Source organism: Eucalyptus grandis, chromosome 7 (assembly GCF_016545825.1).
Source record: "Eucalyptus grandis isolate ANBG69807.140 chromosome 7, ASM1654582v1, whole genome shotgun sequence".
Taxonomy (NCBI): Eukaryota; Viridiplantae; Streptophyta; class Magnoliopsida; order Myrtales; family Myrtaceae; genus Eucalyptus; species Eucalyptus grandis.
Genome location: NC_052618.1, coordinates 47,152,275 through 47,178,164, shown reverse-complemented (window position 1 = coordinate 47,178,164; position 25,890 = coordinate 47,152,275). Strand labels below are relative to the sequence as shown.

The 25,890-nt window shown below is 41.8% G+C and overlaps 4 protein-coding genes across 6 annotated transcripts; 3 read left to right on the top strand and 1 right to left on the bottom strand.

Moving 5' to 3' along the window:
• The first annotated feature begins 1,089 nt into the window (after nt 1-1,089).
• LOC104455720 (F-box protein At5g65850) lies at nt 1,090-2,917 on the top strand. Its single transcript, XM_010070464.1, has 2 exons — nt 1,090-1,164; nt 1,724-2,917. Exons 1-2 carry the CDS (start codon nt 1,090-1,092, stop codon nt 2,915-2,917), a joined length of 1,269 nt encoding a protein of 422 aa, XP_010068766.1.
• A 2,707-nt stretch (nt 2,918-5,624) lies between these two features.
• On the top strand, nt 5,625-8,442 carry LOC104455719 (F-box protein At1g30790). Its single transcript, XM_010070463.3, has 2 exons — nt 5,625-6,722; nt 8,260-8,442. Exons 1-2 carry the CDS (start codon nt 5,625-5,627, stop codon nt 8,440-8,442), a joined length of 1,281 nt encoding a protein of 426 aa, XP_010068765.2.
• Nucleotides 8,443-8,921: 479 nt separating this feature from the next.
• On the top strand, nt 8,922-9,899 carry LOC104453847 (probable calcium-binding protein CML15). The gene has a single exon (XM_010068472.3). It carries the CDS (start codon nt 9,139-9,141, stop codon nt 9,625-9,627), a length of 489 nt encoding a protein of 162 aa, XP_010066774.1. The 5' UTR covers nt 8,922-9,138; the 3' UTR covers nt 9,628-9,899.
• A 1,417-nt stretch (nt 9,900-11,316) lies between these two features.
• On the bottom strand, nt 11,317-19,407 carry LOC104453848 (putative phospholipid-transporting ATPase 9). 3 transcript variants are annotated; one of them, XM_010068473.3, is made up of 11 exons: nt 17,833-19,398; nt 15,733-17,078; nt 15,318-15,428; nt 14,954-15,230; nt 14,765-14,853; nt 14,574-14,682; nt 13,608-13,817; nt 13,302-13,427; nt 13,091-13,189; nt 12,685-12,876; nt 11,317-12,273 (listed from the first exon to the last, which is right to left on the bottom strand). In XM_010068473.3, the coding sequence occupies exons 1-11, from the start codon at nt 18,223-18,225 to the stop codon at nt 11,743-11,745; spliced, it is 3,483 nt and encodes a 1,160-aa protein (XP_010066775.2). In that variant the 5' UTR covers nt 18,226-19,398; the 3' UTR covers nt 11,317-11,742. The 3 variants fall into 3 exon arrangements, 2 of the variants coding, with proteins under 2 accessions (XP_010066775.2, XP_039172644.1); XM_039316710.1 differs by having other exon boundaries at nt 12,136-12,273; nt 12,685-12,800; nt 17,833-19,407; XR_005552900.1 differs by having other exon boundaries at nt 12,179-12,273; nt 12,685-12,892; nt 17,833-19,407.
• Nucleotides 19,408-25,890: the final 6,483 nt, after the last annotated feature.

Below are 25,890 nucleotides of genomic sequence, written 5' to 3'. Positions count from 1 at the left end.
AGATTTTTTTGGAAACATATGTTTTGATTTATTTATTTTACACAAAAGAAAACAAACATACTTATTCTTTTTGCTCAAGGGCTTTATTTTGCTTTCTCAAAATATTTAAGTTTTTCATAACACATAAAAATGGGTATGCGGCTTCTCCTATAATTTGTTTTAAAATATTCTAAAAGTTTGAGCATTATTATAATAGCGTAAAGGATGAGTTACGCTTGGTATTATCAATCCGTGCATAAAATTGGCATATCAAGTTTTGTGGCAGATTACGGGAAAATGTTGAAGTTAGTGAACCACATTCAATTCCCTAATCGGAACTTGTTACATCACTTAGTAAACTAATTAGCTAATAATTATGTTTAACCCGAACAATGCAAACTGCTAAGCAATGGAGCAGCTTCTCGCTGCTACTGGTCTCCTTAGGCAATAAAATAATTGTTGTAAGTTAATCCCGATCTTATAATTGGCAAGTATTTCAGGATTTGATATTTCAATCAATAACTCGCCCCATGAAAGAAACTCTACTCAAAATGAGGAAATTATTTTGCGCAAGGACAAGTTTAAGATCTCACTTTCTCACAATCGATCGAGAAAAACCGATGCTACTATAAAGGATCGCTACTCAAAATGTTTAATCATTGAATCGGTCTTGGATTTGTAAGATCACTATACATACGTAGTTTATGAGACGAATTACGCAAGAGAATTAAATTAAAAAAGAGAGAGAGAGAGGATGAGATATACCTTTTTTTTCCCACCAATCCTGCGCGACCTCTTTTATTTTTTATTTTTTTTCGTGAGAGTGAATTGTGATGACGAGGCATCGTGGAAGTCCACCACTAATCGCTTTAATCCACGTGGAGCACGCTCATTGGGCCGGGCCGTTGGCGAAAAGTTCCTGCATGCAATGCAGTACCTGGTCCTGGTCCAGCTCCTCCTCCTCCTCCTCCGCGGCCGCGGCTCCGACTTCCGATCGCGTCGCCTCCGTCTGCGCTTCCCTGCATTTTTGTCGATACCTGACGGCGACCCTCCTCCCAATCTCTCTCTCTCTCTCTCTCTCTCTCTCTCCCTCTCCCTCTCTCTGTGAAAATGGCGGTGCAAGACGGCGGCGGCGAACCACCCTCGGGGGGCGCTCTGGGCGCGGAATCGCTTCGCATTCCACTGGTACCGAACCATGTCGCGAGCTCCGTTTCATCAGCGCGATCGCCGTTGAGACTTGTCTCGCGTGCGCTGCCTGAGATCTCCTTCTCCATCCTTCTTTCCTTTCTTCTTCTTCTTCTTCTTCTTCTTCTTTTTCTCTGCGTTCGACGGGAAACAGAGGATAGAAAAAGAACGGCTTTTTCCGGCTCGTTTTGCTCAACGGTGTACCGAGACGAAATGGGTCGCCCTTCGTTGTCGTCGTTCGGGCCTGTTCCATTCGCGTTGCTTGGTTTGGGAGACAGATTTCGCCGGCATTGTTGATGCCCGATCTCCGTCGAAATGCATAGGGCGAATCGCATATCTCGCCTGTGTTTATTTTGCGCATGAATGGCATTCTCTTCTTGATCTTCTTTTATAAAAAGGAGCTCCTTTTGTTGCTTCACCGGAACAGAGGACTGCCTCGGTTGTGTTTTCGGGTTTTCTTCTTTGTCATGGTTCGAAACTTACAGGTCCCATCAAGAAACAGAGCATAGAATGCGGTGGAATGAAAAGGGTTGTCGATTGATGAGGTTTGCTTTCACAGGGTCCGACGGAGAAGCAGCCAAGAAGAACTCGCGAGGAGGAGGCTACTGGAGAGAACGCGGGGTTGACGGAGCTGCCCACCGAGATAATCTCCAACATACTGTCGAGGCTGCCGGTGAAGACGCTCCTGCGGATCAGGTCCGTTTCGAAGGGCTGGCGCTCCATCATCGACCACCGGTCGTTCGCTGATTTAGTCCTGGCTCAGTCGCTCGGTTGCTCCGACGTCACCTCGCTCATATCCATCGTCGGCAACATCGAGCCGACTCGCTTCGGCCGCAGGTTCTTCAGCTTGGACCATCAGACTGGATTCGCGGTTCCCTTGGGCCAACTGGACCAGACCATCAACTCGACCGGGCAGGACTGGCAAAGCGTCAACGGGTTGATTTGCTTCGACATCGGGGACCTTACGTACATGTGCAACATCAGCACCAGAGAGGTCAGGGCCCTTCCGCCCGCGGGTCCCGATTTCCCCGTTCACTTGCACCGCGGCATGCACAGCTTCAGCGCCTTGGGCTTCGATCCCGTCACGAGACGGTACAAGGTCATGAAGACGTGGGTTTCGAACGCCCTCAACCATGCGGGCGAAGTTATCACCTCGCACAAGATTCTGACGTTGGGAACCCATTCGTGGAGGAAAATCGATAGCGGCCCCATCGATTTTCCCTGCGGAGGCAGCGTTTGCATTAATGGAAGCATTCATTTCCTCACGCTTGACTTGATGAGCAACAAAATAATAGTGGCGTTCGATGTCGAGACTGAGAAGTTTAGGACTTTAACATTACCCGATGGTGCCCTGAATCAGGTGCAAAAGATGAAGTTAATAGCATTTGGAGGCTGTCTGACGGTGTTGGACTATGAACATCTTGAGGATGAAAACAGCATGTCATTATATGTACTTGAGGATTACAAAAATCGAGTTTGGATGGAACGTCCAATTGTGCTGCCCCGTAGTTGGAAAGAGGATCTAAGTCGTTCTGAGCGGTTTCTCATCGGTAGTGTCCGTGCTGGAGAAATCTTGCTTGCTCCAAAGGTTACGGCTGGTGAAGTGTACTTCCTATCTTATGATGTAGAGAAGGGGACTCTGAAGAAGGTTCAAGTCCATGGTCTACCGCCGTCTCTATTGAGGAGTCCTGTGATCATCGCTTGCGCACCCATCGGATATGTGCATAGCATTTTGGCTTTGAGTGAGGTTTAGGCCTTCTTTATATAGCAGTAGTGCAGGCAAAGACATCGGTGCACATAATTGATCATCTGATGGGCTTTCAGGTTATGGTCTTCTGAATAATGCCTTCATATAAGTTGCATGTTTACTTTGACACTTGGAGCTAGTTTACATCTCTTAACATTGTGCTTTATACAATTGGTTATTTTCATAGCATTACTTTTCATGTTTATAGGCACTGCCAATTGTTCATATTGTGCTCGGTTGGCTTCGCATGTTAGGATTTCTACGATTTTCATTCCTAAGTAGGCTCCTCAAATATTTTGACTCATTTCTGTTGCGATCAACTAGAGTGATTGATGGAGATTTCCAGGGGTAGGTGCTGAAACAGCTCTTCCAGAGGAAAGAAAGTGAAATTGTTTCATTCGAATGGGTCAGAAGAAGCCTTCATCTCTTCTAATTTGAACGTATTTATTTGTCAAATCTCTCTCTCGGCGAATTTACAAGTTCTTTCCTATTTAGTCTCGAACTGAAAAGAGATCATCAATCTGCACAATGTGACCCGATTATTAAGCATTGAACTTCCTTATACTTACGTTATTCCTTGCTCTCACGGAAGATGACTGCAGTTTTCTGCTTATTGTTGTTGTCGCCATTACCCGTTCAGCTATTACATTCATGAAGGGTGTTTGCACCTGCTGGTGTGCATTCTTTTAGAATTAGTGATTAAAGTAAAGAGCCTCCATCATATATTACAAAGTGAGTCAGCTGAGAGTTATCACCGCTTGGCACTAAGCTGATATAGATATTTGTCTACATCATCTTCGGTGTTTATTCCATTCCTAGACAAGTAAATTTTTTTCCTTTAAACTCTTCTTCTTGAGGAGTGTTTTTCTACAGTCATCACATCAGGGGGATTGTCCGAGAGCCAAAGTTCTCCCCCTAGCTAATCTTCTGTAACTTGTAATAGTCGCTCACATCCTAAGTTGTTTTGATATCGCGTTGAGAAGAACTGGAAGAGTAACAACTCGTTCGAGTGGCAAAAATTTTGTCCATGGGTCGGTTGCGTGCTGGTATTGTAGATTGGTGTTAGTGGGTACAAAGACCACCGACATTAGCAGATGCAACTGATTGATAGATGATCAGCAGAGATCAATTTAATGACTTCTGCTGCGATTATGTGGCCGCTTTGTGCGATCCTCAAGTTGACGTCACTAGCTAGCATGTGCAGTGCTCGCATAACTATTTCATGGCAGTGTAGATTCTGGGATTGATACCAATGTTCTATACCCCCATCTGCAGACTTTAAACGCCTTGTGGAGCCTAAAACATATTTAGCAGCTGTATACCAGAATCAATGTGGTCGTTTCCGATTTTGTGATAATCATGGAGTTCCCCTTCCACCTCCTTACCAAATGACTCTCACCATGTGTTCTAAAGCACTACTTTTCCAAGCTTCAAGCCTTGCCAAAATACTTTCTTTACTATGTCGGTACAAGTTACCATAGCGCTAATCGTCAAAATCCTTATACATGCGCCCCGACATTGTACCGTCATAAAATGGGAATTCTATGTCGTATGATTGTACAAGGTTCCCCGTGTTCCAATCCAAAATTGCGGTATGTTACTTTTTTTTAATTTTGAATGACGTCGTACTAGAATGTACAACGTTTGGTCGTACTTGAAGTCAATTGCCGTATTTTTTGTTGTAATTTTAGCGGACGTTTAGCCAAGGCGCATGACGTTCAATCGTATCTAAGGGCCAACATCATCGTGCATTAATTTTTAATATGATGAAATATCTTACCAAAAACGTAAACATTCTATTGTGCTTAGAGGATAATCATCATATGCCTCTTATATAAGTATATACCGAGTGCTCACATTGCATTCGCAAGTAAAAGAATAATTTCATAAACATTAAATAAGATAGCACCTGATGATTTACAAGCAGATAGCTGTATGTATATATGTATGTATGTATGTATGTATTAGGCATATGGCATTTAGTTAATACTTAAAGCCAAATCGTCGTACATCAATTTTTTATACGAAATACGATATTTTATAAATATGTACCACTTTGTATTGTACCCCGTAAATTAGAAATTTCTTTAGTGGGAAGGTATGGCGGTTCATCACATTCCAAGCCAAATTACATTTGTCCTGAAGGATCCTGCAAATGGCATGCCTTGCTTGTTCGGCATTTCTTTGATGAGAACTACTTATTTCCAAATCCATCTCTGCATCATCTTCAAAGGGTTGATCTTTTGCTCATGAAAGTTTCCTTGCGTTAAGGTGTTTTGGAAGATTACCACTTCTTGATTCGAGAAACTCATCCGATTCCACTTATGCTCAATTGGCAACACTATCTTCTCAATTTTCGATGATTTAATATAATTGAGAATAATAATACAGAAGAAAGGAACAAAGAATTTATGTGTATATTTAAAAAATACATCTTCACTTTGTTAGATAACTATTATAATATCTCCATCAAGATATGCATAATCAATGGAGATATCCGTTGAATTTTTAAAATATCTTTTACCCTAAGAAATCTCTACTTTCCTCTATCATCCCCTCTCAACTTTGAGCTTGAGTATGAATTTGCCTTCCATTGAGTGTAGTACTTGTGAGTGAGTGTTCTTCCCTCTGTTTAAAAGCTAGGTGAGGCTCCCTCCTGTGGCTTGTTCGGTGATTCACGTGCTTGCTACTTGCTAGTAGGGCCTCGGCGAAGATGGCGGATCAGAGCGAGAAGAAGCTGAGAACTAAGGAGGACGACGAGGTGAGTGGGAGAGATGGCGAGGCGGTCTCGCCAGAATTGCCCGTCGGCATCATCACCGACATACTTGTCAGGCTGCCCGTGAAGACGCTGCTGCGATTCAAGTGCGTCTCCAGGCCCTGGCGTTCCCTTATCTCCGACCCTTCCTTCGCCAGTTCGTTCCTGGCTCGTTCCCTCGCTCGTCCGGCCGTCGCCTCCCTCGTTTCCATCTCCGACCTGAGCCAGCCGGTCCCGTCGCTTTACCAGTTCTTCAGGTTGGACCACCAGACGGGGCTCTCCGCTCCTGTTCCTCTGCCAGACATGCCCTCTGAAACCGTGAAGATCTCGGAAGGCATCCATGGCTTCGTTTGCCTTGACGCCGGGGGTCTCACTCGCGTGTGTAACCCCAGCACCAGGGAAGTCGCAGCCCTCCCTCTCACCAGCCCCGATTTCCCCGACGATCTCCAGGGTGAGATCAGCAGCTTCGCTGCATTAGGTTATGATCCGGCCTCGAAACAGTACAAGGTCCTCAAGACGTGGATTCTGTACAGCCCATACGGTGGTGTAGCCGCTGCTCATAAGGTTCTGACGCTAGCTACTGATTCATGGAGGACAGTGGATGATTGCCCTGTTAAGTTTCCCTGGGATGATTGCATCAGTGAAGAAGGGGCTATACATATCCTGACACGTGACTCGATGAAGGGGAACATTGTTGGCACACTCGATCTCGCGACTGAGAAGTTCAGGATGTTATTGCTTCCTGAAGGTGTCCGCGCGGTTAAGGTCGAGCTGAAGCTATTCAGAGGGCATCTGGCCTTGCTAGAGTGCCGACGCCTTTGGGACGACGACACCATAACGATGTATGTTCTGGATGATTACGGGAGTCGGGCTTGGAAGGAGCTGAGGATGGTGCTGCCCCGTAGTTGGAAGGAGGGCATAGGTTTTCGTAGATCATTATGCATTAGCATTCCACGCAACGGCTACGGTGACATTTTGCTCATCCCCGCAATTATACACAAGCAGTCTGAGGCGTATTTGTTCTCTTACAATGTCGAGAGCAAGAGGATGAAGAAGGTTCAAATCCATGGTCCCCCTTTTCACATTTTTTATGAGTATAGGGCTCTTTCCTTGAAATGCAGACCTTTTGATTTGGTAGACAACATATTGTCATTGAATCATGTTTAACTCGTGAAACAGATTTAGTCGGAACTTCACGTGATTATATCCTAGTAGTATACTATGGGAAGAGAAAGTCGCATTACTGATCATATGTTGTTATCGTCATCGGAAGTTCAAAGCACATAAGATCGCCTCGTATTCTTACTGTACTGGAACATGTTATCTGACTTGCAGCATCCATAGTGCACTACATGCTTTTGTAGATCAACATCCGATCATCCCTGCAGATTAGTATGCATTGCGACTGTTATATTGTGAATTTTTCGTTTCTTCTGCATTCATGAACAATGTCCCTGTTCATTAATTTTTTCAGTCTTTATGTACATGTGCAATCCGCGTTCACTCTCCTGCTAGCATCGAACCATAGTTGCTAGTTTTAGTATTTTTCACTTGCTTGTGCTCTCTCGTTAGCTTTCACATTCATTGTAATAAACATTCTTCTAGCCCGTTGACAAGTTCTTTCCTCTGTTTTTAAACAAGTTCTTTCCCCATTTGGACGAAAGAGAGATTGCCATCCATTTTTCCCCTTGCCATCAGATAAAAGTTGTCTTGGGTCCTGGATACGCACATCTCTGTATGTATGTGTTTTTGGAGAAGCAAGTATTCAGTCGAAAAGCAGGGGAGTTTAGAAGCAGGTCATGATGTTGAAGCCCCTTAAAGATGTCGACTTTCAATGAGAGCGATCTCAATGAACAAGATTGATTTTTCTCTCAGTTCATGCACACGCATTTCATCTAAGCGGCTCTTCCACTTTCCTGTCGAGATGTTGTCTTCTGCCAATCAAAATCTCATCAGGGTAATCAAGCTCTTTATTCAATTTTCGGTTCCTAAAAGCCATCATACACCTGAATTTGTGAAAAAGCATTACTACGCCGACATTCGCTGTCTGACGACTAACATGCGTAACAATTCGGTTGTATCATCATCTTTAATTAAAACTTCTGTCGAGGAAAACTTCTACGTCATTCTCCTCGATTCGTCCTAGTCATCACCATCAGCTTGCTGTGAATTGGATGCCGCCTAGTTGCGGATGGATTGTAATTAACGCAGATGGTAGTGCGTTTCAAATCTGCATTGCCTGCGGCATTTTGCACGATGTTGAGGGTCAATGGCTATCATCTGGGTTTATCGTTCCTCTGGGCTGGTGCTATAGTGTCATTGCCTAGTTGGTCGCTATTCGAGGATTTTCCATGGCATCGAACTTGGGTTTCTGTCGAGTCATCTGTGAATGCGACGACCACCATCATGTCTAATCGACTCTGCTCTTCCATCAAGCCATGCCATTCCCCTTCTGCCACTTATCCGAGATTTTGTCAGTTCCTTATTCATTAAGACCGGACTTGCAAGCTCCAACATAGTTATGGCGAGGCAAATTTTTGTCAACTGATTCTTTTGCCTCGTGGGCTTCTCTCCATGCTTGTGGCTATGTCAGATTCTTATTCATCGACATCCAAGCATCACTCCCAGCAGCGATAACAGATCCAAGCAACAAGTTATGAGCCGACTTCACAGTAAAAGAACCCGTCCTCGACCAGATGAGGAGTCGGACAATGTGGACAAGCAAGGGACTGGAATACTTCGTACGACGTTTAAGGAGGAGATGTCCCAAGAGTGATTTGGCAAAAATGGACCAATCAACAGTCGAGTTATCCCAATGTCAAGATCAGCTTCTGTGAGTGAAAATCAAATTCGGACAAAGCCGCGGACAAAGCCGACCGAAATGGAAGGATGGAGTGGAAAAACCAAGATTGCAACCCATTTTCCTCGGACCTTTTCACCGATCCTTTCGATTCGACTTTCTAAACGCGCCCTCTTTAAATTATTCACCCTATAAATAATAGTCCGCTCGCAATACCCGACATGTCAATTATAGATCTTCTCGTGCCATCCTATATTTATAGCCGACGAACGTTATGGATGGAGACGCAAAACAACTTTAGTCTTACAGCCTGGCTTGAATAGCCTCCGAAATTAGAAGTTTCGCCATGATTTTCGGCCACTTGGACGAGAGAATCTTGAATAGTCAACGGGAGCCGATACGCCAGCAAAACCTTTTTAATTTTTACTAATGATAGTTGGCCGAAGGATCGCATGTAGTTCCGACCCGTGTCCAAAACTCAAAGATCATTCAACCCTGCAAGTTTTCATTTTTCCATATCCACCGCAACGCGCATTCTGGTTTTGAACCATTCTAAGCCGTTCTCTAATAGGCCTCCGCCACAAAAACAAGGAAAGTTCAGCCCCACGTCTCAAACGAAACGAAACGAAACGAAAGAAACGAACCAGACATCATCCGATCTGATCCTCCCCGATGGCTGCTGCTTCCGCTGCCCTCCAATCCGAGCAGCTGAAGCAGCTCCGGGACATCTTCGCACGCTTCGACATGGACGGTGACGGCAGCCTCACGCATCTCGAGCTCGCCGCCCTCCTCCGTTCGCTCGGCCTCAAGCCGACCGGGGACCAGATCCACGCCATGCTCGCCGAAATGGACGCCAACAGCAACGGCTCGGTCGAGTTCGACGAGCTGGTCGGCGCCCTGCTGCCTGACATGACCGAGCAGGTCTTCATCAACCAGGAGCAGCTGGCAGAGGTGTTCCAGCTGTTCGACCGCGACGGCAACGGGTACATCACGCCGGCGGAGCTGGCTGGCGCGATGGCCAAGATGGGCCATCCCCTGACGTACCGCGAGCTGTCGGAGATGATGAGGGAGGCCGACACCAACGGCGATGGCGTCATCAGCTTCCAGGAGTTCGCCACCATCATGGCCCGGTCCGCCGTGGATTTTCTTGGCTTGCGTTAGCTTAGGAGGTGGCGGTTCATCACGATTCAGCTTCCGTGGCCGATCGTGAGCCGAGATCCGCCCAAGGAAGATTGTGAATGATTTGACTTGGTCCTGGTTGACTTTTAGGATTTAGCTTGAACGTGTCCCTGGCCTGCAAGGCTATTGTCCAGGGTGGAGAAGGAGAGTTCTGTACAAAGAAAATTGAAGGCCAACCCTTTCTCCAAGTTTTCTGTATGTAAATTATTCATTTTCTCACCGAATTTATACAAACGATCTATTTGCTTAACAGATGATCCGTTCACTCGGCAATTCATGATTTCCGATTTCACAGTGCGAATCAAATCGCCACACGGAGTCGAACTTGCTTTTTGTCCGGTTGATGCAATAAAATGTTGGTGCCATTACCTTAAGCCTGTGTACTATTTAAGGTAAATATCTTCAGTTTCCTGCATAGCATGGACAAAAAACAAGGATGCCACATGTAGCAGAAAACCAGAAGAGCTATGGTGTGAAATACGTAGAGAAAGGATAAAGTAAAATCGTGAATTGCTGATCCTTTGGGGAAAAGTATTAAAAAGTTCTAAACCTTTTTTCATTTGTGTTAATTAAGTCATAAACCTTTTTTTTTTGTGCCAATTTAGTTCTAAACATTTTTACTTCGTGTCAATTCAATCCTTTTCAGCTAATTGTGGCTAGATTTTGCTGATTAGACGTTGGCCGACTAACATGCCATGATCGATACTAACATGAACAATTCTTTTAATGATAGTTTTTTCTTTTTCTTTTTTTTTTCTTTTTTCCTTCCTCTCCTCATTTGCAGGACCTCGGCAACTAGCTAGAGACAACGGCTAGCGAGGCTAGCTTGAGGCCGCCCAAGCCGCAAGGGTGGCCTCACATCGAGCTACCAAGGCTCACCCTCACCAGATTTGGCGAGGCTCGACCTTGCTAGCCATGGGCGAGGCTCGACCTCGCCAAATCCAGCAAGGGTCGAGCCTCGCCCTTGTCGCCTAGTGCGAAGGCCAGCTCGAGGCCACCCAGCACAAGGGTCGAACCTCTATGTATTTAGTGAATAATTAGAACAAACGTTTGATGTCAATTATTTAGTCCGATGTAAGTTGTAGATATGTGGAATAAATTGAGATTAGGGAAAATGGGATGTTTTCTTAATGCAAACAAAATCCTCTATGACTTCTTCAGAGAACTTCTTGAATGTACTTTAGAATAGCTCGAAAAAATGCATTCATCTTGTAGAGGCTTATGGATATTAAAGATGGTATTAGTTTAAACATGGAATTTAAATAAAAAGAATTTGGTTTGATGATATTTATCACTTAATTAAACAAAAGAATTTAATAGATAAAATTCATTTCTATGAAATCGACCCCAAATCACACTCCCCTTTTAATTCAATTCAGCTACGAACTAACGTAATTAAATGCGTCGCATGTGGCCAATAAATATGGCATACACATCAATATTCAAACGTCGCTAGCACAATACAAATTGGGCGACTTGTTGAGAAATGTGACATCAATAAAGACAATTCTTACGAGATGTTTGTAAAAAGTATGTGGACATTTATTAAGTATACTATATGTGAAATAATTCAGTTTTCATGGCACTGACTGTGCAGTATACGAAGCCAATCAGTGAATTGAAAACTATAATATTTTTCAAATTGATTGTTTAACACGTGGCGAGGCACTCTTCGACAAAATAAATTTATGATAACAAAAGAAGCTGCCCAACCTGAAATGACAATACATATGCCTACTCTAATTCATTACAAAGAGAAGAAGATTGTGTATATCATAGGTCTCCCATAATTTGAGAATCTACAGAATCTACAGCAAAGCTAACATATGGTACAGCTTTTTCTCCTCTATTTTTTTCCTCCACAGAGAATCAAGCGCATCTGAAGCTTGATGACAGCAGGTAAATCTCCAAAACCTATATACTCTGTCTACCATATCCAGAGCTCGGCACGAGCCAGTGAGTGGATTTCCATGCTCGTAAAATCTATACCCTGACGATTCTACAAAATTAAACGGGTCTGCAGGAATTAGTATTTCCTGGACCGCAAGATTTACAGGATGAATTAACCCAGAAGCCATCTGTTGGTCATAATCACATTCACCTCAACCTATCATCAATTGATCTTGCTTTGTACCCGACCCACTGGACCCTTTGATTGTACATGGGGAAAAACTCCATCTGAATCACTAATGAAGTGAAATATGGGATAAGGGAGCAGACTGTCACGAAAAGCGTCTCGACCCAAAAGGCTGGCGATGGTGCGAGGGCTTCGATAAGGAGCTTGTAGGCAGTGGTAGACAGAGTGGGAGACATGGCTCCATACACCAAACAGAAGAGGTACCAAAATATGATTGAGCCCCAGATGACTATATGATGTATTAAGGTTAAGTACCTTACAGTTAATGCCATCTGCAGATTCACCGACCATACAATGCAGGTGTACATTGTTGCACTGAAGATGTCCCTCCCAGCAACGTGTCCGTTGCTGTTGAATGCTTGGTGCTCCAGTGCCCTTGTGCACAAGAAGAAAATTATAGCTGCGGTGGAGAACCCATTAAACATCCAGCGGAGTATCCGGACCCAGCGGAAGAGGCGATTTTGAACCCCTTCTTGGTATAGCCGGGGGAACTGCCACAAGAAAGTTGAATATGAATTGATCTAAATAAAAATACTCCGAAGAAAACCAAAAGAATATCCAATACTGCTTTCAGCTGTTCTCAATTAGCATCGGAAGGCAAAGCAAATAGGTCCCAATGATCAAAGACCATGCTAGGATGCTGAGAGATCTCAAAGGACTTAAAGATAATCCAAAGCTTCTAACCATATTAAAAAAAAAAAAAATCGAAGACATTCAGAAAGCTAAAAAAGATGAACTTAAAAATTCCCTGGATGCTCGAATTATGTCCATGTGCTGGAAAGAAAATCACAATCGCATAGTCTGTGGAGGATCATAACACATGGTATCCGTGATATGAATAGCCTGGCCATAAAATGTTTTCCAACTGTAATAGAAATTACATATTAAGAAGCCAGGCATACCTCTAGACACAACCTTGCTGATACATCCTGATCGAAAACTCCCAGAGCAACCACAGGAAGCGATGAGAAGAAGACATTATAGAATGACAAAAACCAGTCGTTGTATGCGGGTTGTGCTGAAAAGGCCGCATGTGCCTCATATAAGAAGAGGGAGAAACCAAAAGCGATGTTCTTGAAGAAAAAGTAGCATATCTGGCAGAAAAAAAACCTGAGCAACATTACCACACGAAGCTTTACCTGATAAAAACAACATTTGTCTTCATCCTATGAATGGTATACTTGTCTCTCACTCAAGAGACCAAATTATTTATTTACTTATTTATCTACCTTGTTTTGCCAAAGAGATAATAACATGCTGACAGATGATCATGTCCTTATCTTCAAATCAATACGTAAAAGGACTTACCATCATCGAAATCCTTCTGTAACACCAATGCCCATGAACGAGTAGCAGGCGTTCGAGAAATCGAAACTGTGCAATTGCAATATCACTGGCCATGACTGCCTGAAGGGTTTAAATAACAACCAAAGAGAAGCATAAAAGGCATCAGAAACCAACACAATTGTTGCCGGTGGATTACATAATTCTGAAGGTCTTGTAATGGCATGTTAGGCACCTGCATTCCTTCAGCACCACTAATTCCAACTCCAATATCTGCTTCTTGAAGCATTCCCACATCATTGGCACCGTCACCTATAGCCAATGTTACTTTCCCAGCTCCAGACTTGACCAGCCTTGTGACCTATGTTTTATCAGTTCAGGCAATAAAATCAAATGATTTCAAAGGATCATCTATTATGCTAAGTTTATTACAATAAAACACTGCAAATTATTTCAAAGGCTCATTTGTTTTGCTAAGTTTAGCACAAAAAAACATTTATGCAAGTGAGCATGGAAAGTTGAAACGAATATTATAACTCACCAATGCCTTCTGTTTTGGTGATGAGCGACAGCAAATAACAGATGCACAGCCGAGTGCAAGATTTAGAAACGTGTTCTTCATGTCATCTTCCAGAGCATAAACAAGTGATTTTCCATCAATGATTAAAGCAAATTCTTCGGGGGGGCCACTTGATGTAGCCAATGAAGCCATCCCTCTTCTGATCTGATCGTAAACACTCTCCTTTGATGCCTAAAAGACAACCATCACTTCATTTAGTATCCATGTAGTATTATCTTAACCTATGGATTTACCCACTGCCAACACTAGGTCATACGTTTCCCTATATATATATATATATATACAAGGTAGGTCATACAACTGTCTTCTCTTCGTCTTACAACAGAATGGAATCATCAGCCAGAGCCAAGGAGCAGCAGATGTCCATTCTGTAAACCGCTGAAAACTTCATCGGGTATAATTAACACTAAGCCCACGAATCTAAGTGGATTATGAAATTGTATAACGAGTTAGAAATTGATTTTACTGGAGGAAAGCCAGCCACAGTTTTGATTTTTGAGTCAGCATGCATAACTAGCACTTCAGGAGGAAGCTAAGTGTTCCTGCGTTTTCATTGTTGATGCATCTTTTCAACTCATTTGAAACTGAAGATGCCTTCAACCATGGTTTGTTACAAAGTTAAGCTCAATATGTATTTCTTGTGTCCAACTAAAATTCCATCTTTTGCTGTCTTCAAGATCTCGCTTCAAAATCATGTCTGGTGTAGAACCATTCTAGCATTGATACCGAGACCAAGTTAAATTAGGCAAGACTTTTTTACTAAATCGTGCAAAATCCCTAAGCAAATAAGGCAGCCTGATATTTGCATAGTTCAGTGGACTTGTAACTATACTCCCTAACACTTCATAAACAGGTGAGAGCGTGTATAGTTTCGTGGATGAAACAGTTTAAAAGATAACTGGAAATCATTAGTGTTCAAAGGGATACCTTCATTATAGCATCCCTATCATGTGACTCTTCTAGAGCCTCAATTTCTGGCATTTCTAAACTGATTATTATCTGATTCATTCCTCGCCTGAGCAGACTGCAAGCAATCCTGCAAATTTATTTTCCAAGTGAAGAAACCAGACACGCAAATATAGATAGACTCATCTTGAAACTATGACATCTCAGTGTACCCAATGTTGATAGCAGTCTCCATCTTGTCTCCAGTCAAAACCCAGATCTTAATTCCAGCTTGGGCAAGCTTGAAAATGCAATCTGGCACCTGACAAGAAGGAAAGAGGAAAACTTATTCTCAAGCGCCAAAGCATTTTCCAAGGCCAACTGACATTCCTTTAACAGCATTAGGCATATAAGAAACCCACCCCATTCTGCAGTTTGTCCTCAACAGCAGTGGCACCAAGAAGAGTCAATTTGTTTTCAATCATCTCCATCGCTTTAGCAATCAAAGCATCGCGATTGGCACTAACTGAGTTCTTTGCCTCATTGAATTTCTCATTGAACTTGTGGTATTCTTCCTCATTGAGTTCACGATAAGCAAGTATCAATGTCCTCAAGCCTGCATGAGCATATTCATCCACGTGTTTCCACGTACTCTCTTTATAATCATTGCTGTCCTCGGAAAGCCTTCCAAACATGACACTGCATTGAATATGCACCAATGATGGTACAGAACACAAGGAAGAAGAATACTAAAACTTTTGAGTAGTCATGGTCCTAAAAACAAACCTGTCAGCGCCTTTACAGAGCAGTAATATTTTTCCTTTCTCGTCTCTTACAACAACAGACATCCGCTTCCTTAAGCTGTTGAATTCTAAGACATTTAGAACCTGATATACCCTGCAAACAGGAAGTTTTGCATACAAAAAGAATATTAGAGATTAAGAATGAAAATAATCAACCTGAATGTCAGAATTCAGATATGCACCCACAGAACATAAACAGAATATGCATTTCGGGACTTGAGATTGATAGCGAAAAAAGATCTTTCCAGTTAAAAAGGAAAATAAAGTGGAGAGATCTTTAATGCAGTAAATTCTTATTCTAGTGAGGAGCGATAAATATCAAGACAAATTGCACATTGCCATCCAGCAAGGGAAGTTTATCCGATATCACAAAAGATCGTTCTTTTATTTCCATCTACCTTTCAACTTTCCTTCCAGATTCTGGATCCAGCTCGCGAAGTGAGATACTCGTCTGTGTCCTCTTGTAGAACTCAAACCCAAGTTCTCTTGCCGCAACAACAAAAGCAGCTTCATCTGGTGATTCAGCTTCATATGAGACTTGTCCCATACTTTGTGTAGGTATGACAGTATGACAAAGTGCCAGCAAACGAAAGAAGTTTTGTATGACATCTGCATGAGGCACTTCTACCCATTTTCCATTCATAATCCTCTCGTCATAAAAGTTGAAGCCTTTAATATGTGGCTCTGTACCAGGTGAACGCTCCATGTCGTCACAGCCATTCAGCTTGTCATGAGCTAAAGGTAAGCCATTCCTCCTATGCATAGCCCTCTCTACCTCTGTGACATTGCGGCCATAAGCTGTCCCAGCAATCGAACATTTGATGAATTCCATTTCATTGCAGGTCAGAGTTCCTGTCTTGTCTGAAAGTATTGTATCAACTTGGCCAAGTTCCTCATTCAAGTTTGAGGTGCGAGCACGAGCCGGTTTGTTGGCTTCTTCATAGTACATGTCAATGTCTCGATTAATGAACATGCTTTGAAGAATTTTGACAATTTCTAAAGACACGTATAAGGAGATTGGGATGAAATAGTTAAATAACATCAAACTCGACAAGAAGTGATAGATGGCAGCTGCAGGAGCTCTTTTAGGGTCAAAAAAGATGGTGGAGCGGTCCGGCCTAAGATACCACCTTTTCATCCTCCCATTTTCTAGGTCATCTTTAGTCCAAATGCCAAAGCAAATAGATCCAACAAGAGACATAGAAAATACTATTGAAAAGAGGAGATAGATGATCCTATCCATCTTCCTCTCAATTTTACTCCTCTTTGATGGGGGGTCTGTTGCATTTTGCATGACTTTGGTATCATGACCAGTGAATATGACAGCCCCATATACAAAATTCGTGTTTTGCAATTTCGAGCCTCGAAGGAGAAGTTGCCGCAGAGAAAGGGGATACTGCTTTGCTTCAAACTCCATGCTTCCAACAAAAGAATACAGATGAGCATTTGGGTCTTCACATTTGACAGTTGCCTTGAAATCCCGGAACATTTGGTCCGTATTATAGCCAGATGTTACCTCCAAACCTTGTTTGAGTTTCAAATTCGTCTCCCCATCAAGGTTCATGGTCTCAACATAACAAATAGCATCTTCATAAGTAGACGAAAGCAAAAGAAGGTCTGCAGGAAAGAATTCATCCTTCTGTACCTTCACTATATCTCCCACTCTCAGGTTCTTCCATTCAGTGTCATGAAATACTCCATTATACTTATGCACTTTCACCTTTCTATTATTTGCCTCAATATCCTGAAAAATAAATCACAGGCCAAATTACTCAGTTAAGAAGGCTAGGTTTGACAACTTAGATGAATGAAGAGCAATCGTCATCATCAGCACATACAATCTACCCTTAGGTCATCCTCAATTCATTAAATAAGCATCTCCGTCTTTTTTAGTCTGAGATTTCCACTTTCTGATTGCTCCCTCCAAGTAATTTCTAATATACATTTACTAAAGACTGAAAATGAAATGAAGAATTAATGTGTATGTGAGAATAATTATGATATAGCACTCAAAATTATAAGCATGCATGTAAACATACGTACCACATGAAATCAGGGAAGATGCTGGCATTCAAATCTGTCTTATACATTATGATAACATCCTAAACATCACACATGATATCTTTTTTGGGATTCTTCTTTAGATGAAAATGCTCGCAGATTGCTGTCTCTCATGAAATTTCAACAACCTACTAGAATGGAAAGTTCAATTGTTTCACATCTTAATCCAATGATAGCCAAATGCTTAACTAGATGCATCGCACAAATTTAAGGTGCTACCAAACATGTATCTTCCCAGCGGTTTCAAAATATAGAGCTTCAGCAGAAAAATGTTCAGCTCCTATATTTTTGGAGATTAACTTTCTATATTATCACACAGCTCCTAAGATGCCAAGTATACGGCACAATATGGAGTTTCATATTCAGGAACAGATAATAAAGGTGGGTGGAACATAATTAAACACAAACAAGTCAAATCGAGAAAGCATAATCAGCACCTGCAGTCTCCGCCGCCAGTCTTCAATGGCTTCCTTGGTCATGCTTGCCCCTACAACAATGATAAGAGGGATAATGGCACTAACAGCTGTATAAGGCGCCAGGGGAGTGAAGGCCAGGATCCCGACGACGAGGAAGAAAAAATTGGCCACTCTTCTGAACTGCTCAAACAGTGACTTAGGGAAGAAAGTTGCGAGCGAGTACTTTGTAGTGCTAACATAATTGGTCCCGTATTTTCTAATGCTAGCCTCGAAAGACTCCGGTTCGTTGCAGTAAACCACCCTCGAAAACCCTGGTCCTCCAATTCGGGGATCATCTTGTTGCGAAGGACCTTTCCAACATGCGAAGGAGTAGAGTTTGCTCAGAAGAAGCTTCCTTCTTGTTCCACCGGCCATCAATCAATTCTTTTTCGGACCGGCGCCACGGAGCACTGTAAAGAAACCACAAAGCCAGAGAGACCCAATTGCTAAAACCGAGCAATGCTCTTTCCTTAGCTGATGATCCCACATAAACACAGCTCAGAAAGGCATCAGATAGATCCCCCACAACAGAGAACGAAGGAACACGCCCGAACCCAACGCGCCGGTAGCACCCCAGAAAAGGGAAGGGGCGCCAACAGATGAGCCGAGCGAACGTCGCGAGCGACAATGCAAAGGGAGGGGGGAGAGAGAGGAAGGACCCCAAAAAAGCGAGATTTCTCCAAGAAAAGCCTCAAGAAAAGAATAATCTTGGAGAGGAGAAGAAAGAGAGGAGTGAAGCTGAATAAAATAATCGGGCCCAGCTCTTCCTCACAGGCGACGATGTCCGTTCGTACGGACAACAACATCACCCAGCTACGCAGAAGCTCGGAATGTAATCTCCGCCCCCAGAAAGAACCGCCGATCTAAACCAAAAAAATGCGAACTTTATAGTTTATGCTACAGAAGACCGAGTCGAAGCAGAACCCACCTTCGACGCAGCGATCGGCGACCAAGAACGTGGTGCCAACGATATTTTCTCTCCAAGACGGCGCAAGCCAGGGGCTTTGAATGGGCTCTCTCTTCTCTCTCGCCTGCTTTCTTGAGTCTTGACATCTCATCATCGCAGCGTTTCATTTTCATTTCTTGTGCTTTCCTGTCGTCTCTCTCCCTGTCCCTCTCTCTCTCATTACGTGTATTCGGCCGTAACTGTCCCTGGTACGTTCATACTGAGGAAAAAGTCCGAACGGCCTTAACTGCCCCTCCTACAATCACACTGAGGAAAAGTCCGACCCAAAAAAGAAGAATGCCAAGAAATGGAGAAAAGAACGAAAATTGGAAAAATAAGGCTTTGGCGGATTCAGTGCGATAAGTAAAACGACCATCCTTGCTTCCCACGCCGTAGAATTTTCGCGTTCGTCTTTCTCGAACCGGACAGGACGGAAAATTCGTTTTCTCGAGATGGCGAGATCGTCCCGATATCCGCGGCAATCGAGTACGCCTGTCGGATCAAGAGCGACGGAAGAAAGAAAGAAAGAAAGAAAGAAAGGCGGCGTTTTTCTAGAAGTAGAAGAATGAGGTAGGGAGACGGGCAAATGGGGAATCAAGAAAAGGAGCAGCAGAAGCCTCTCCAATGGTGGGGACTCACGATCTTCTGGTGGGTTGGTGAAGCTCTCATGTTATAGACACGAGTTTTGGTTGTATTCTGGTTATAATTGATGATGATGGCTTGTTGGCCAAATAGGATAAGCAATGGAGGTTAATTGAGCTGAATCTACTAATAATCTAAGGAAAATTAGGAAGAAATTGTTCTTTCAATTATATGCCTATTATACGGATGTTAATTTGATCATAAACTTTTTGATATTGGCCAATCGAAAATACTATACCGGTATTTTGCGCAAAATTTAAGAATACTAGTGAAATTGAAAAGTTTAGAGTCGAATTATCTTACGTATGATATGTTGACGATTAATCGGACGATTTCTTTGAAAAAAAAAACAAGAGGAATAGTCTCATCTAAAGATGACACATGGTACGACTTTCCGTACATAGACTTTCCAACATAGCTAAGACCAATTGCTGATTTATTTTTCCAATTTGCACTTCCACTTACCAAACCCAAAGAAGGAAACGAAGAAAAACTTAAGAGGTGTTTGGAAAAGTGGCATTCGATTGGGGATAATAATACTGGTAATGTCATAATTTTCGTAAATCATTCACTTGAATGTCATAATTTTTTTATAATCCTTTGAATACCATATCTTGTATACAGTGCTTACTTAAATATCATAATTTTTATTCTAATCACTTAAGTGGGTTATGACTTTTCAATTGATCAATTGAGTACCATAAGCTTTTAGAAATGTTCACCATAAGTATTATGCCACGTTAGATTTCCAACACTTGGGTCAACATTTTAAAATTTTTTTGGTACTCAAGTGATATATTCAAAGTTACGATTCTCAAGTAATCGTTTTCTAGAAATTATGACATTTAAGTGATTGAAAAAGAAAATTATAGCACTCAAATGAATGTCTTGTGGTGTCTTTATCTTCATTTAGTTGCACTATTATTATCATTATAGCAAATATAAATTTCTCTACAACAAACCGAATTAATCATAAAACGGTTGGAGAGGAAAAATCATAAACAGTTGGCTCTCGCGTCAGCTTCGCATGGAAGCGTCTCTCGCACTTTATCCTTTTCATACGAGAGGAATTCACATCCATCTTTATTCCTAAAGTGGCTCCGCCATTAAGCATTGAACCATTAGCAGAAACTAGTTTCATTAATGATTCTCTCTCTCGAAGACTCGGATGCACGAATCCAAAACGAATCATCGGCTACACGCCGTGTAATTAAGGAACTTGGGTAACCTAACAATGGTAAAAATTGCAAGGACGTTTTGGTGGAAGGCCGGCCAAAAATGGCCGGTCGTATTAGATATTAGGTTTACTTTCTATTTTCCTAATGTGAATTATGCGTTGTTTGTTATTTGAAAGGTTGACATACTACCTATAGAGGTTTGGGCCGAACTCGAGAACGCGATATGAACCACTGAACATCACAAACTCACATGTACGACTTGGATCTAATTCATCCTCTCGCTTTATCAGAAAATTCAAGATGAAGCCACTTGTCCACCTAATCTCTATGTACATTACTTGATGCCGAAGCACTACGCATTCTTTTTTGGGCCCGTTTGGATTTGTTGATGCGTTAAGTGTTGGAGAAAATTTCCTTATTTGTTTTGAAGTTGATAAAATATTTCCATTAGTCTAGTATGAAGAATTACAGACTCTATCGTCAAAGTCTAAAGATATCCAAACTCAAAATTTAAAGTCTACCCTAGCTTCTAGATCGACGAAGAAAAGATTTATCCAATGAAGAAGACTAATCCAGATGCAAGTATATCTTTAAGGATTTGGTTCATACGGTTGAAGAAGATCTCACGACTAGAGATAACATTTGTGATCAATTATTCTTATCAAAACCAATTAGAATAATTAGATCTATTGATTGACGAAGTATACTTGGAAGATTTTACTTATGGAAACCTAAATCCTGATTGTATGAGTGAGTATGATTGGTGGGCTATCATCACATTCCTTAAATAACTCGAAATCTCCCTAATTGATTATGTCCAACGAGTAGATTGGAAGAACTCTTGGGATATGCCAACGGTTATAATGGCATAAATGAGTATATAAAAAAAGACGCTCAAGTTATTCAAGTGTGCGTGAAAGAAAAATTCCAAAATCTGAAGCCACTAGTTTTTTGTTGATTCAATCGTTGAGCTTAAATTATACTCAAAAGTGAGATTAAATACTTGTGAGACATTGAGAAAGTGTAGTGGGGTTTTTACACTATAGAATCAAGGACTTGAGATTGTAAAAATCTTTTTTGATTCATAGTGAAATTCAGCCAATGGGTTGTCAGTGTGAGAGAGTGGACATAGGCTTGGTCTAAGCCACTATAAACTTTGCGTTTCAATTCTCTTTCCCTAAACTCTTTACTTTAATTCGTAGTAATAACTGTTTACAGTCTTTAACATCTTCAATCTATTATAAAAGTCGAATTAATGTGTTAAGTCTTGCAAAAATTTGTTGAACACCTATTCACCCCCTCTTGGTGTTATTACTAGCCCTATCATTAAGGAATCCAACAAGATTAGTAGACTATTCACATACTCACCTTTTTTTGTAAGCCATGACGCTTTTATCATATAGACAAAACTTATCCCTGGTGATGACTGGATTAATTTCTCTTTTGAGTCATGGTCGGTTGATTGTTAATCAAATGAAAATACCTATATGTGTAGATACACGCTTCATTGGTTAAATACTCTCTTTCTCTCTCCCGCCTATTACCTTGAAACCCTAAAAGCTAAAAGCAAACCCGAGTTACTTCTTCTTTCTTCCACAGCCTTCGCTTCTCTACTTCCCCTAAAGAATCCAACTATAGAAAGAGTAAATCATTTTATAATTTAGGGTTCAAATTCGATGCCAAAGCCACTGTTTGAAACTCCTTTTCCGATCGAAACATTCATCTCTCGTTTGACAAGGAAGCATGTGAGGAAGAGGCGACTCGGGGGAGTCTATACGTCACTACGTTGTACGCACGGACGGCTTTGTCAACTTCTTAGTCGTCCAGCTACAGCCGATCACTAATCTGGAAACTATTTATTATCATTATCAACATTAGCCGTCTGGTCACAAGAATACAATGAAGAAGAGACAAAAGGAACCTGACAGACATTAGAAATATTAAATTAGCAGCTGCTGATAAAGTTATATTTACGCGGTTTCAGTCGCCTTATTCAATTCGGCCCCTCCGTCGGGTCATCGACTCGATGTCCGAAGGACGCACATGGCGCAAAATTAATGTACACCCTCTTTTGTTCGTGCTCTCCCATACATGTCGCTGCGGAAAAAAAAAAAAAAAAAACTTACAATATGACTAACGATAGTCATCTCAATTCGTTCAGTCGAGCACGCTCGTCCAAATCTTTTGGCTTAGCAGAGAAGAGAAAAGCCGAGTCAACCGAGATGACTCTGAAGCAGAATCAGTGGTGGGTGGGGGCGTCGTGGATGGCAATTGACAGATTAAGAATCCTTCCACACAAGCTCGGATGATAAAGCGCGAATCATCTTCAATCCTGTTGGCGAATCGCCATTCATTTCCGACGTCAAAAAGGCTTCGAACCCCGTCAATTTGCCAAAAGCTTTTCGAAAAGGCCAATAGAGCATAGCATGGTGGCAAACATTATCGGCCATCTTTTCTTTGTACAGTCAATTTTTGCGATTATTGGAGTAAAAAGCGAGATTCACGTGGTGGGTGGTGCACCACCCACCAGATGGTGCGATATAGATCCTGACTCGTGCATTTATAGCTTTGGTGCCGAGCCAGTCGTTGAGCAGCACGATCGTTCAAGTTGACTTGTAGGGAGGTCCAGGAGAAGTTGTCGAGTCTTACGAGGAGGTCCCAGCTCACCTGAACCGTTTCGCAATCCATCATATGCGTAAACTCGCCATGCGTCTTCGACAGAAAATTGAATAGAGCATTAATCTCAACATGATTTGGAAAGAATTGTAGAGACAAGTATATGAACATAGCAACTGCATTTTAGGCCCATTCCGCAATTGACGGGCAAGAAGAAGAGCAAGGCCTGTACAAAGAGGAAAAAAAGAGTGTAACTTTCGAGTCTCCGAACTCGTGCTCGAGCCATATTACTTTTGCGTACTATTCTACTACGGGCCACTGAACCGGGCTCAAATTGAAAGTCACACCATTGTACTCTGTCGTTTAAGAGGTTGTCATGTTTGCATTCTACATAGAAATCACAAGAGCCGTCAATGACTTCGACATTTACCCTAGATACTACCACCGTAAAGAATCCTGTCGCTAGGAGCTTGTCTGAATAGCTCAGACCATCCATGTACGATGTGTGTGCCACATACCTAATCTCTACATGCAAAGATGGATTGCTGAGTGTTTTACAATTCCGAAAGTTGGATACGGAGGGGGCCCGGAACATTGCCTCAAGTGCCTCGAAGGAATTAGGATGTGGAGCTGCTCCGCATGCAAAATAGAAGAGGACTCGACAAGCTAACCCGTTGATGTGAAAGCCAGGTGGAATCCACTTATTTGATGTTGGAGAAGGTACGCAATCAGATGGATGGACATGCTGACTTTATTTTCTTCTCCGTCCACAAGTAAATTATCCATCAAGCAATTAAGCGTCCTCGTTTATGTTCCCTGATTCTAATGGAATTACCCTGGGGGGTGATTTTCTTATGGCCACCAACAATAAACTGCTGTGTTATAAAGTTTAATCCAAAAATTTAAATTAATAGGTGATGAGACACTTTAACGTCTTTTTTTACGTGTAAGTTGGATTATAAGTGATATATGAAATTTGACTAATGAGAATAAACACAGATGTGAAAAGAGCAAAGTCTAATTATGATATTAGGTTAGAAAGTTCGATCCCAAAGTTTAAACTAGTAGGTTGAGGAAATCTCCAACATGCTGAAATATTATTATAAGGTTATCCATTTTGAATGGGCTAGAAGCTCTATTTGTGCAACATTATGAAAATTCAGGTCTGGGCAATCTGACTGATGTATGACAAATCTTGGCAATGATGAAGTTTTGGCTCAACAATCTCTATGATATGTATGGTGCTCGATACGAATCGAGGAATTTAACCCTACCCAATAGAGACCCATTAATCATCAAGTAAAGTAACCATGAGCGTTTGAAACCTCACATTGATTAAGAAAACAACATCCGCAAGTTTAGTAGCATTTAAGTTTGGTTTTGGATAAGGTGGTTAGAATTCTCAACAACCATGATCCTAAGTTCTTTGAAAAAGTCAAGGAAGACACCGTCACTGCTTTGGGTGGGGTAAGAAGGCCAAAACTTTGCGTTTTCTATTCTTTCCGTGGCTTGTGGCATGCTTACCTCACCGACATCAACTGCACCGTTAGCGTCCAGTTTTCAGCACCAATGGACCGATCATGGGGTCAATAATCAATATGGCGAAGGTCGAATGATTAGAATCTAGAAACGACCGTCGTCTACTCCTCTTGTGGCTCCAGGAGGAAATGATGCCACAAGAATGTGTTTAACAATGTGCACAGCGAATGATGATTATATATCATGGTGGTCACACTTACGGTGTTGCTCATGCCAGCATTCGATTGTACTTTAATCATTTTTGAAAGCATGAATCTGATTATAATTATCTAAAATTGTATTCTTCCGATGTGTTTGTATTTCATCCAACTATATTTGTGTTTTGCAATATATATTAATTAATAAAAAAGTGAATACCACCAGCTATGAAAATGATTGGTTTGTTGACATTGACCTACAATAGGAGGTTTTTTGACACGGTGAAACACGTGTTTCATGTAAGGTGGTGTATTCATGTATTGTCTTTGATACTCGAAGGTATTAGTATGCGTTGACTTGATTAATTCTCCTTGCGAAATTAGTATAAAAAGACCGAAGTTATAAGAATCTCTAATATTATTATTTTTTTAAAATTTTGTTAACAACTTTTTAAATTAAAGAAAATGAAAAAAAAAGTAGAAAACAAACGGGGCCCGGCACATCGTGAGGACTAGGGGTGATCGGTTCCCGGTTCGGTCCGGTTCCAAGGTGGAACCGAGAACCGTACCGGGAAAACCGGTTCCCAATTTTGGGAACCGTGGACCGGACCATCGGTTCCGGTCCGGTCCGGTTCGGTCTAATAGGATCAATACTTTCTTTTTTCACTAAATAACGACCATTCATTAAAGAACGATCATGCTTCGGACCGATCAATCCAATTCGGTTCCCAAGCGATTTAATAAAACTACTCACACGTGTTTTCACGTGCAAAATATTCAAACTTCACTTGCGTGAATATTAATCATAATTCATGTGTTTCACTCTTAATTTTAAGCATAAAAGCCATGAACAATTTGAGTAAAATTTGTGCTTGGCTTAGGTTTTATACATAATCTCTCTTCTATGCTTTGAATGTTTAGTCGATGTTGGATTCTTTGAGGCTTAAAGTGCCTTGTCATTTGCAAGTGAGGAGAGCAAGAG

Bases quoted from the DNA above. Each gene is read 5' to 3' on its own strand.
- LOC104455720 (XM_010070464.1), top strand. From the start codon at position 1,090: ATGGCGGTGCAAGACGGCGGCGGCGAACCACCCTCGGGGGGCGCTCTG. The intron at 1,165-1,723 runs GTACCGAACCAT...TTGCTTTCACAG, and splicing joins AATCGCTTCGCATTCCACTG to GGTCCGACGGAGAAGCAGCC.
- LOC104455719 (XM_010070463.3), top strand. From the start codon at position 5,625: ATGGCGGATCAGAGCGAGAAGAAGCTGAGAACTAAGGAGGACGACGAG. The intron at 6,723-8,259 runs GTTCAAATCCAT...TGGCTATGTCAG, and splicing joins AGAGCAAGAGGATGAAGAAG to ATTCTTATTCATCGACATCC.
- LOC104453848 (XM_010068473.3), bottom strand. From the start codon at position 18,225: ATGGCCGGTGGAACAAGAAGGAAGCTTCTTCTGAGCAAACTCTACTCC. The intron at 15,231-15,317 runs GTTTGTTTTTAG...TATTCAATGCAG, and splicing joins CTCTGTAAAGGCGCTGACAG to TGTCATGTTTGGAAGGCTTT. The intron at 13,190-13,301 runs GTGCCTAACATG...TAAACCCTTCAG, and splicing joins GTGGTGCTGAAGGAATGCAG to GCAGTCATGGCCAGTGATAT.
- LOC104453847 (XM_010068472.3), top strand. From the start codon at position 9,139: ATGGCTGCTGCTTCCGCTGCCCTCCAATCCGAGCAGCTGAAGCAGCTC.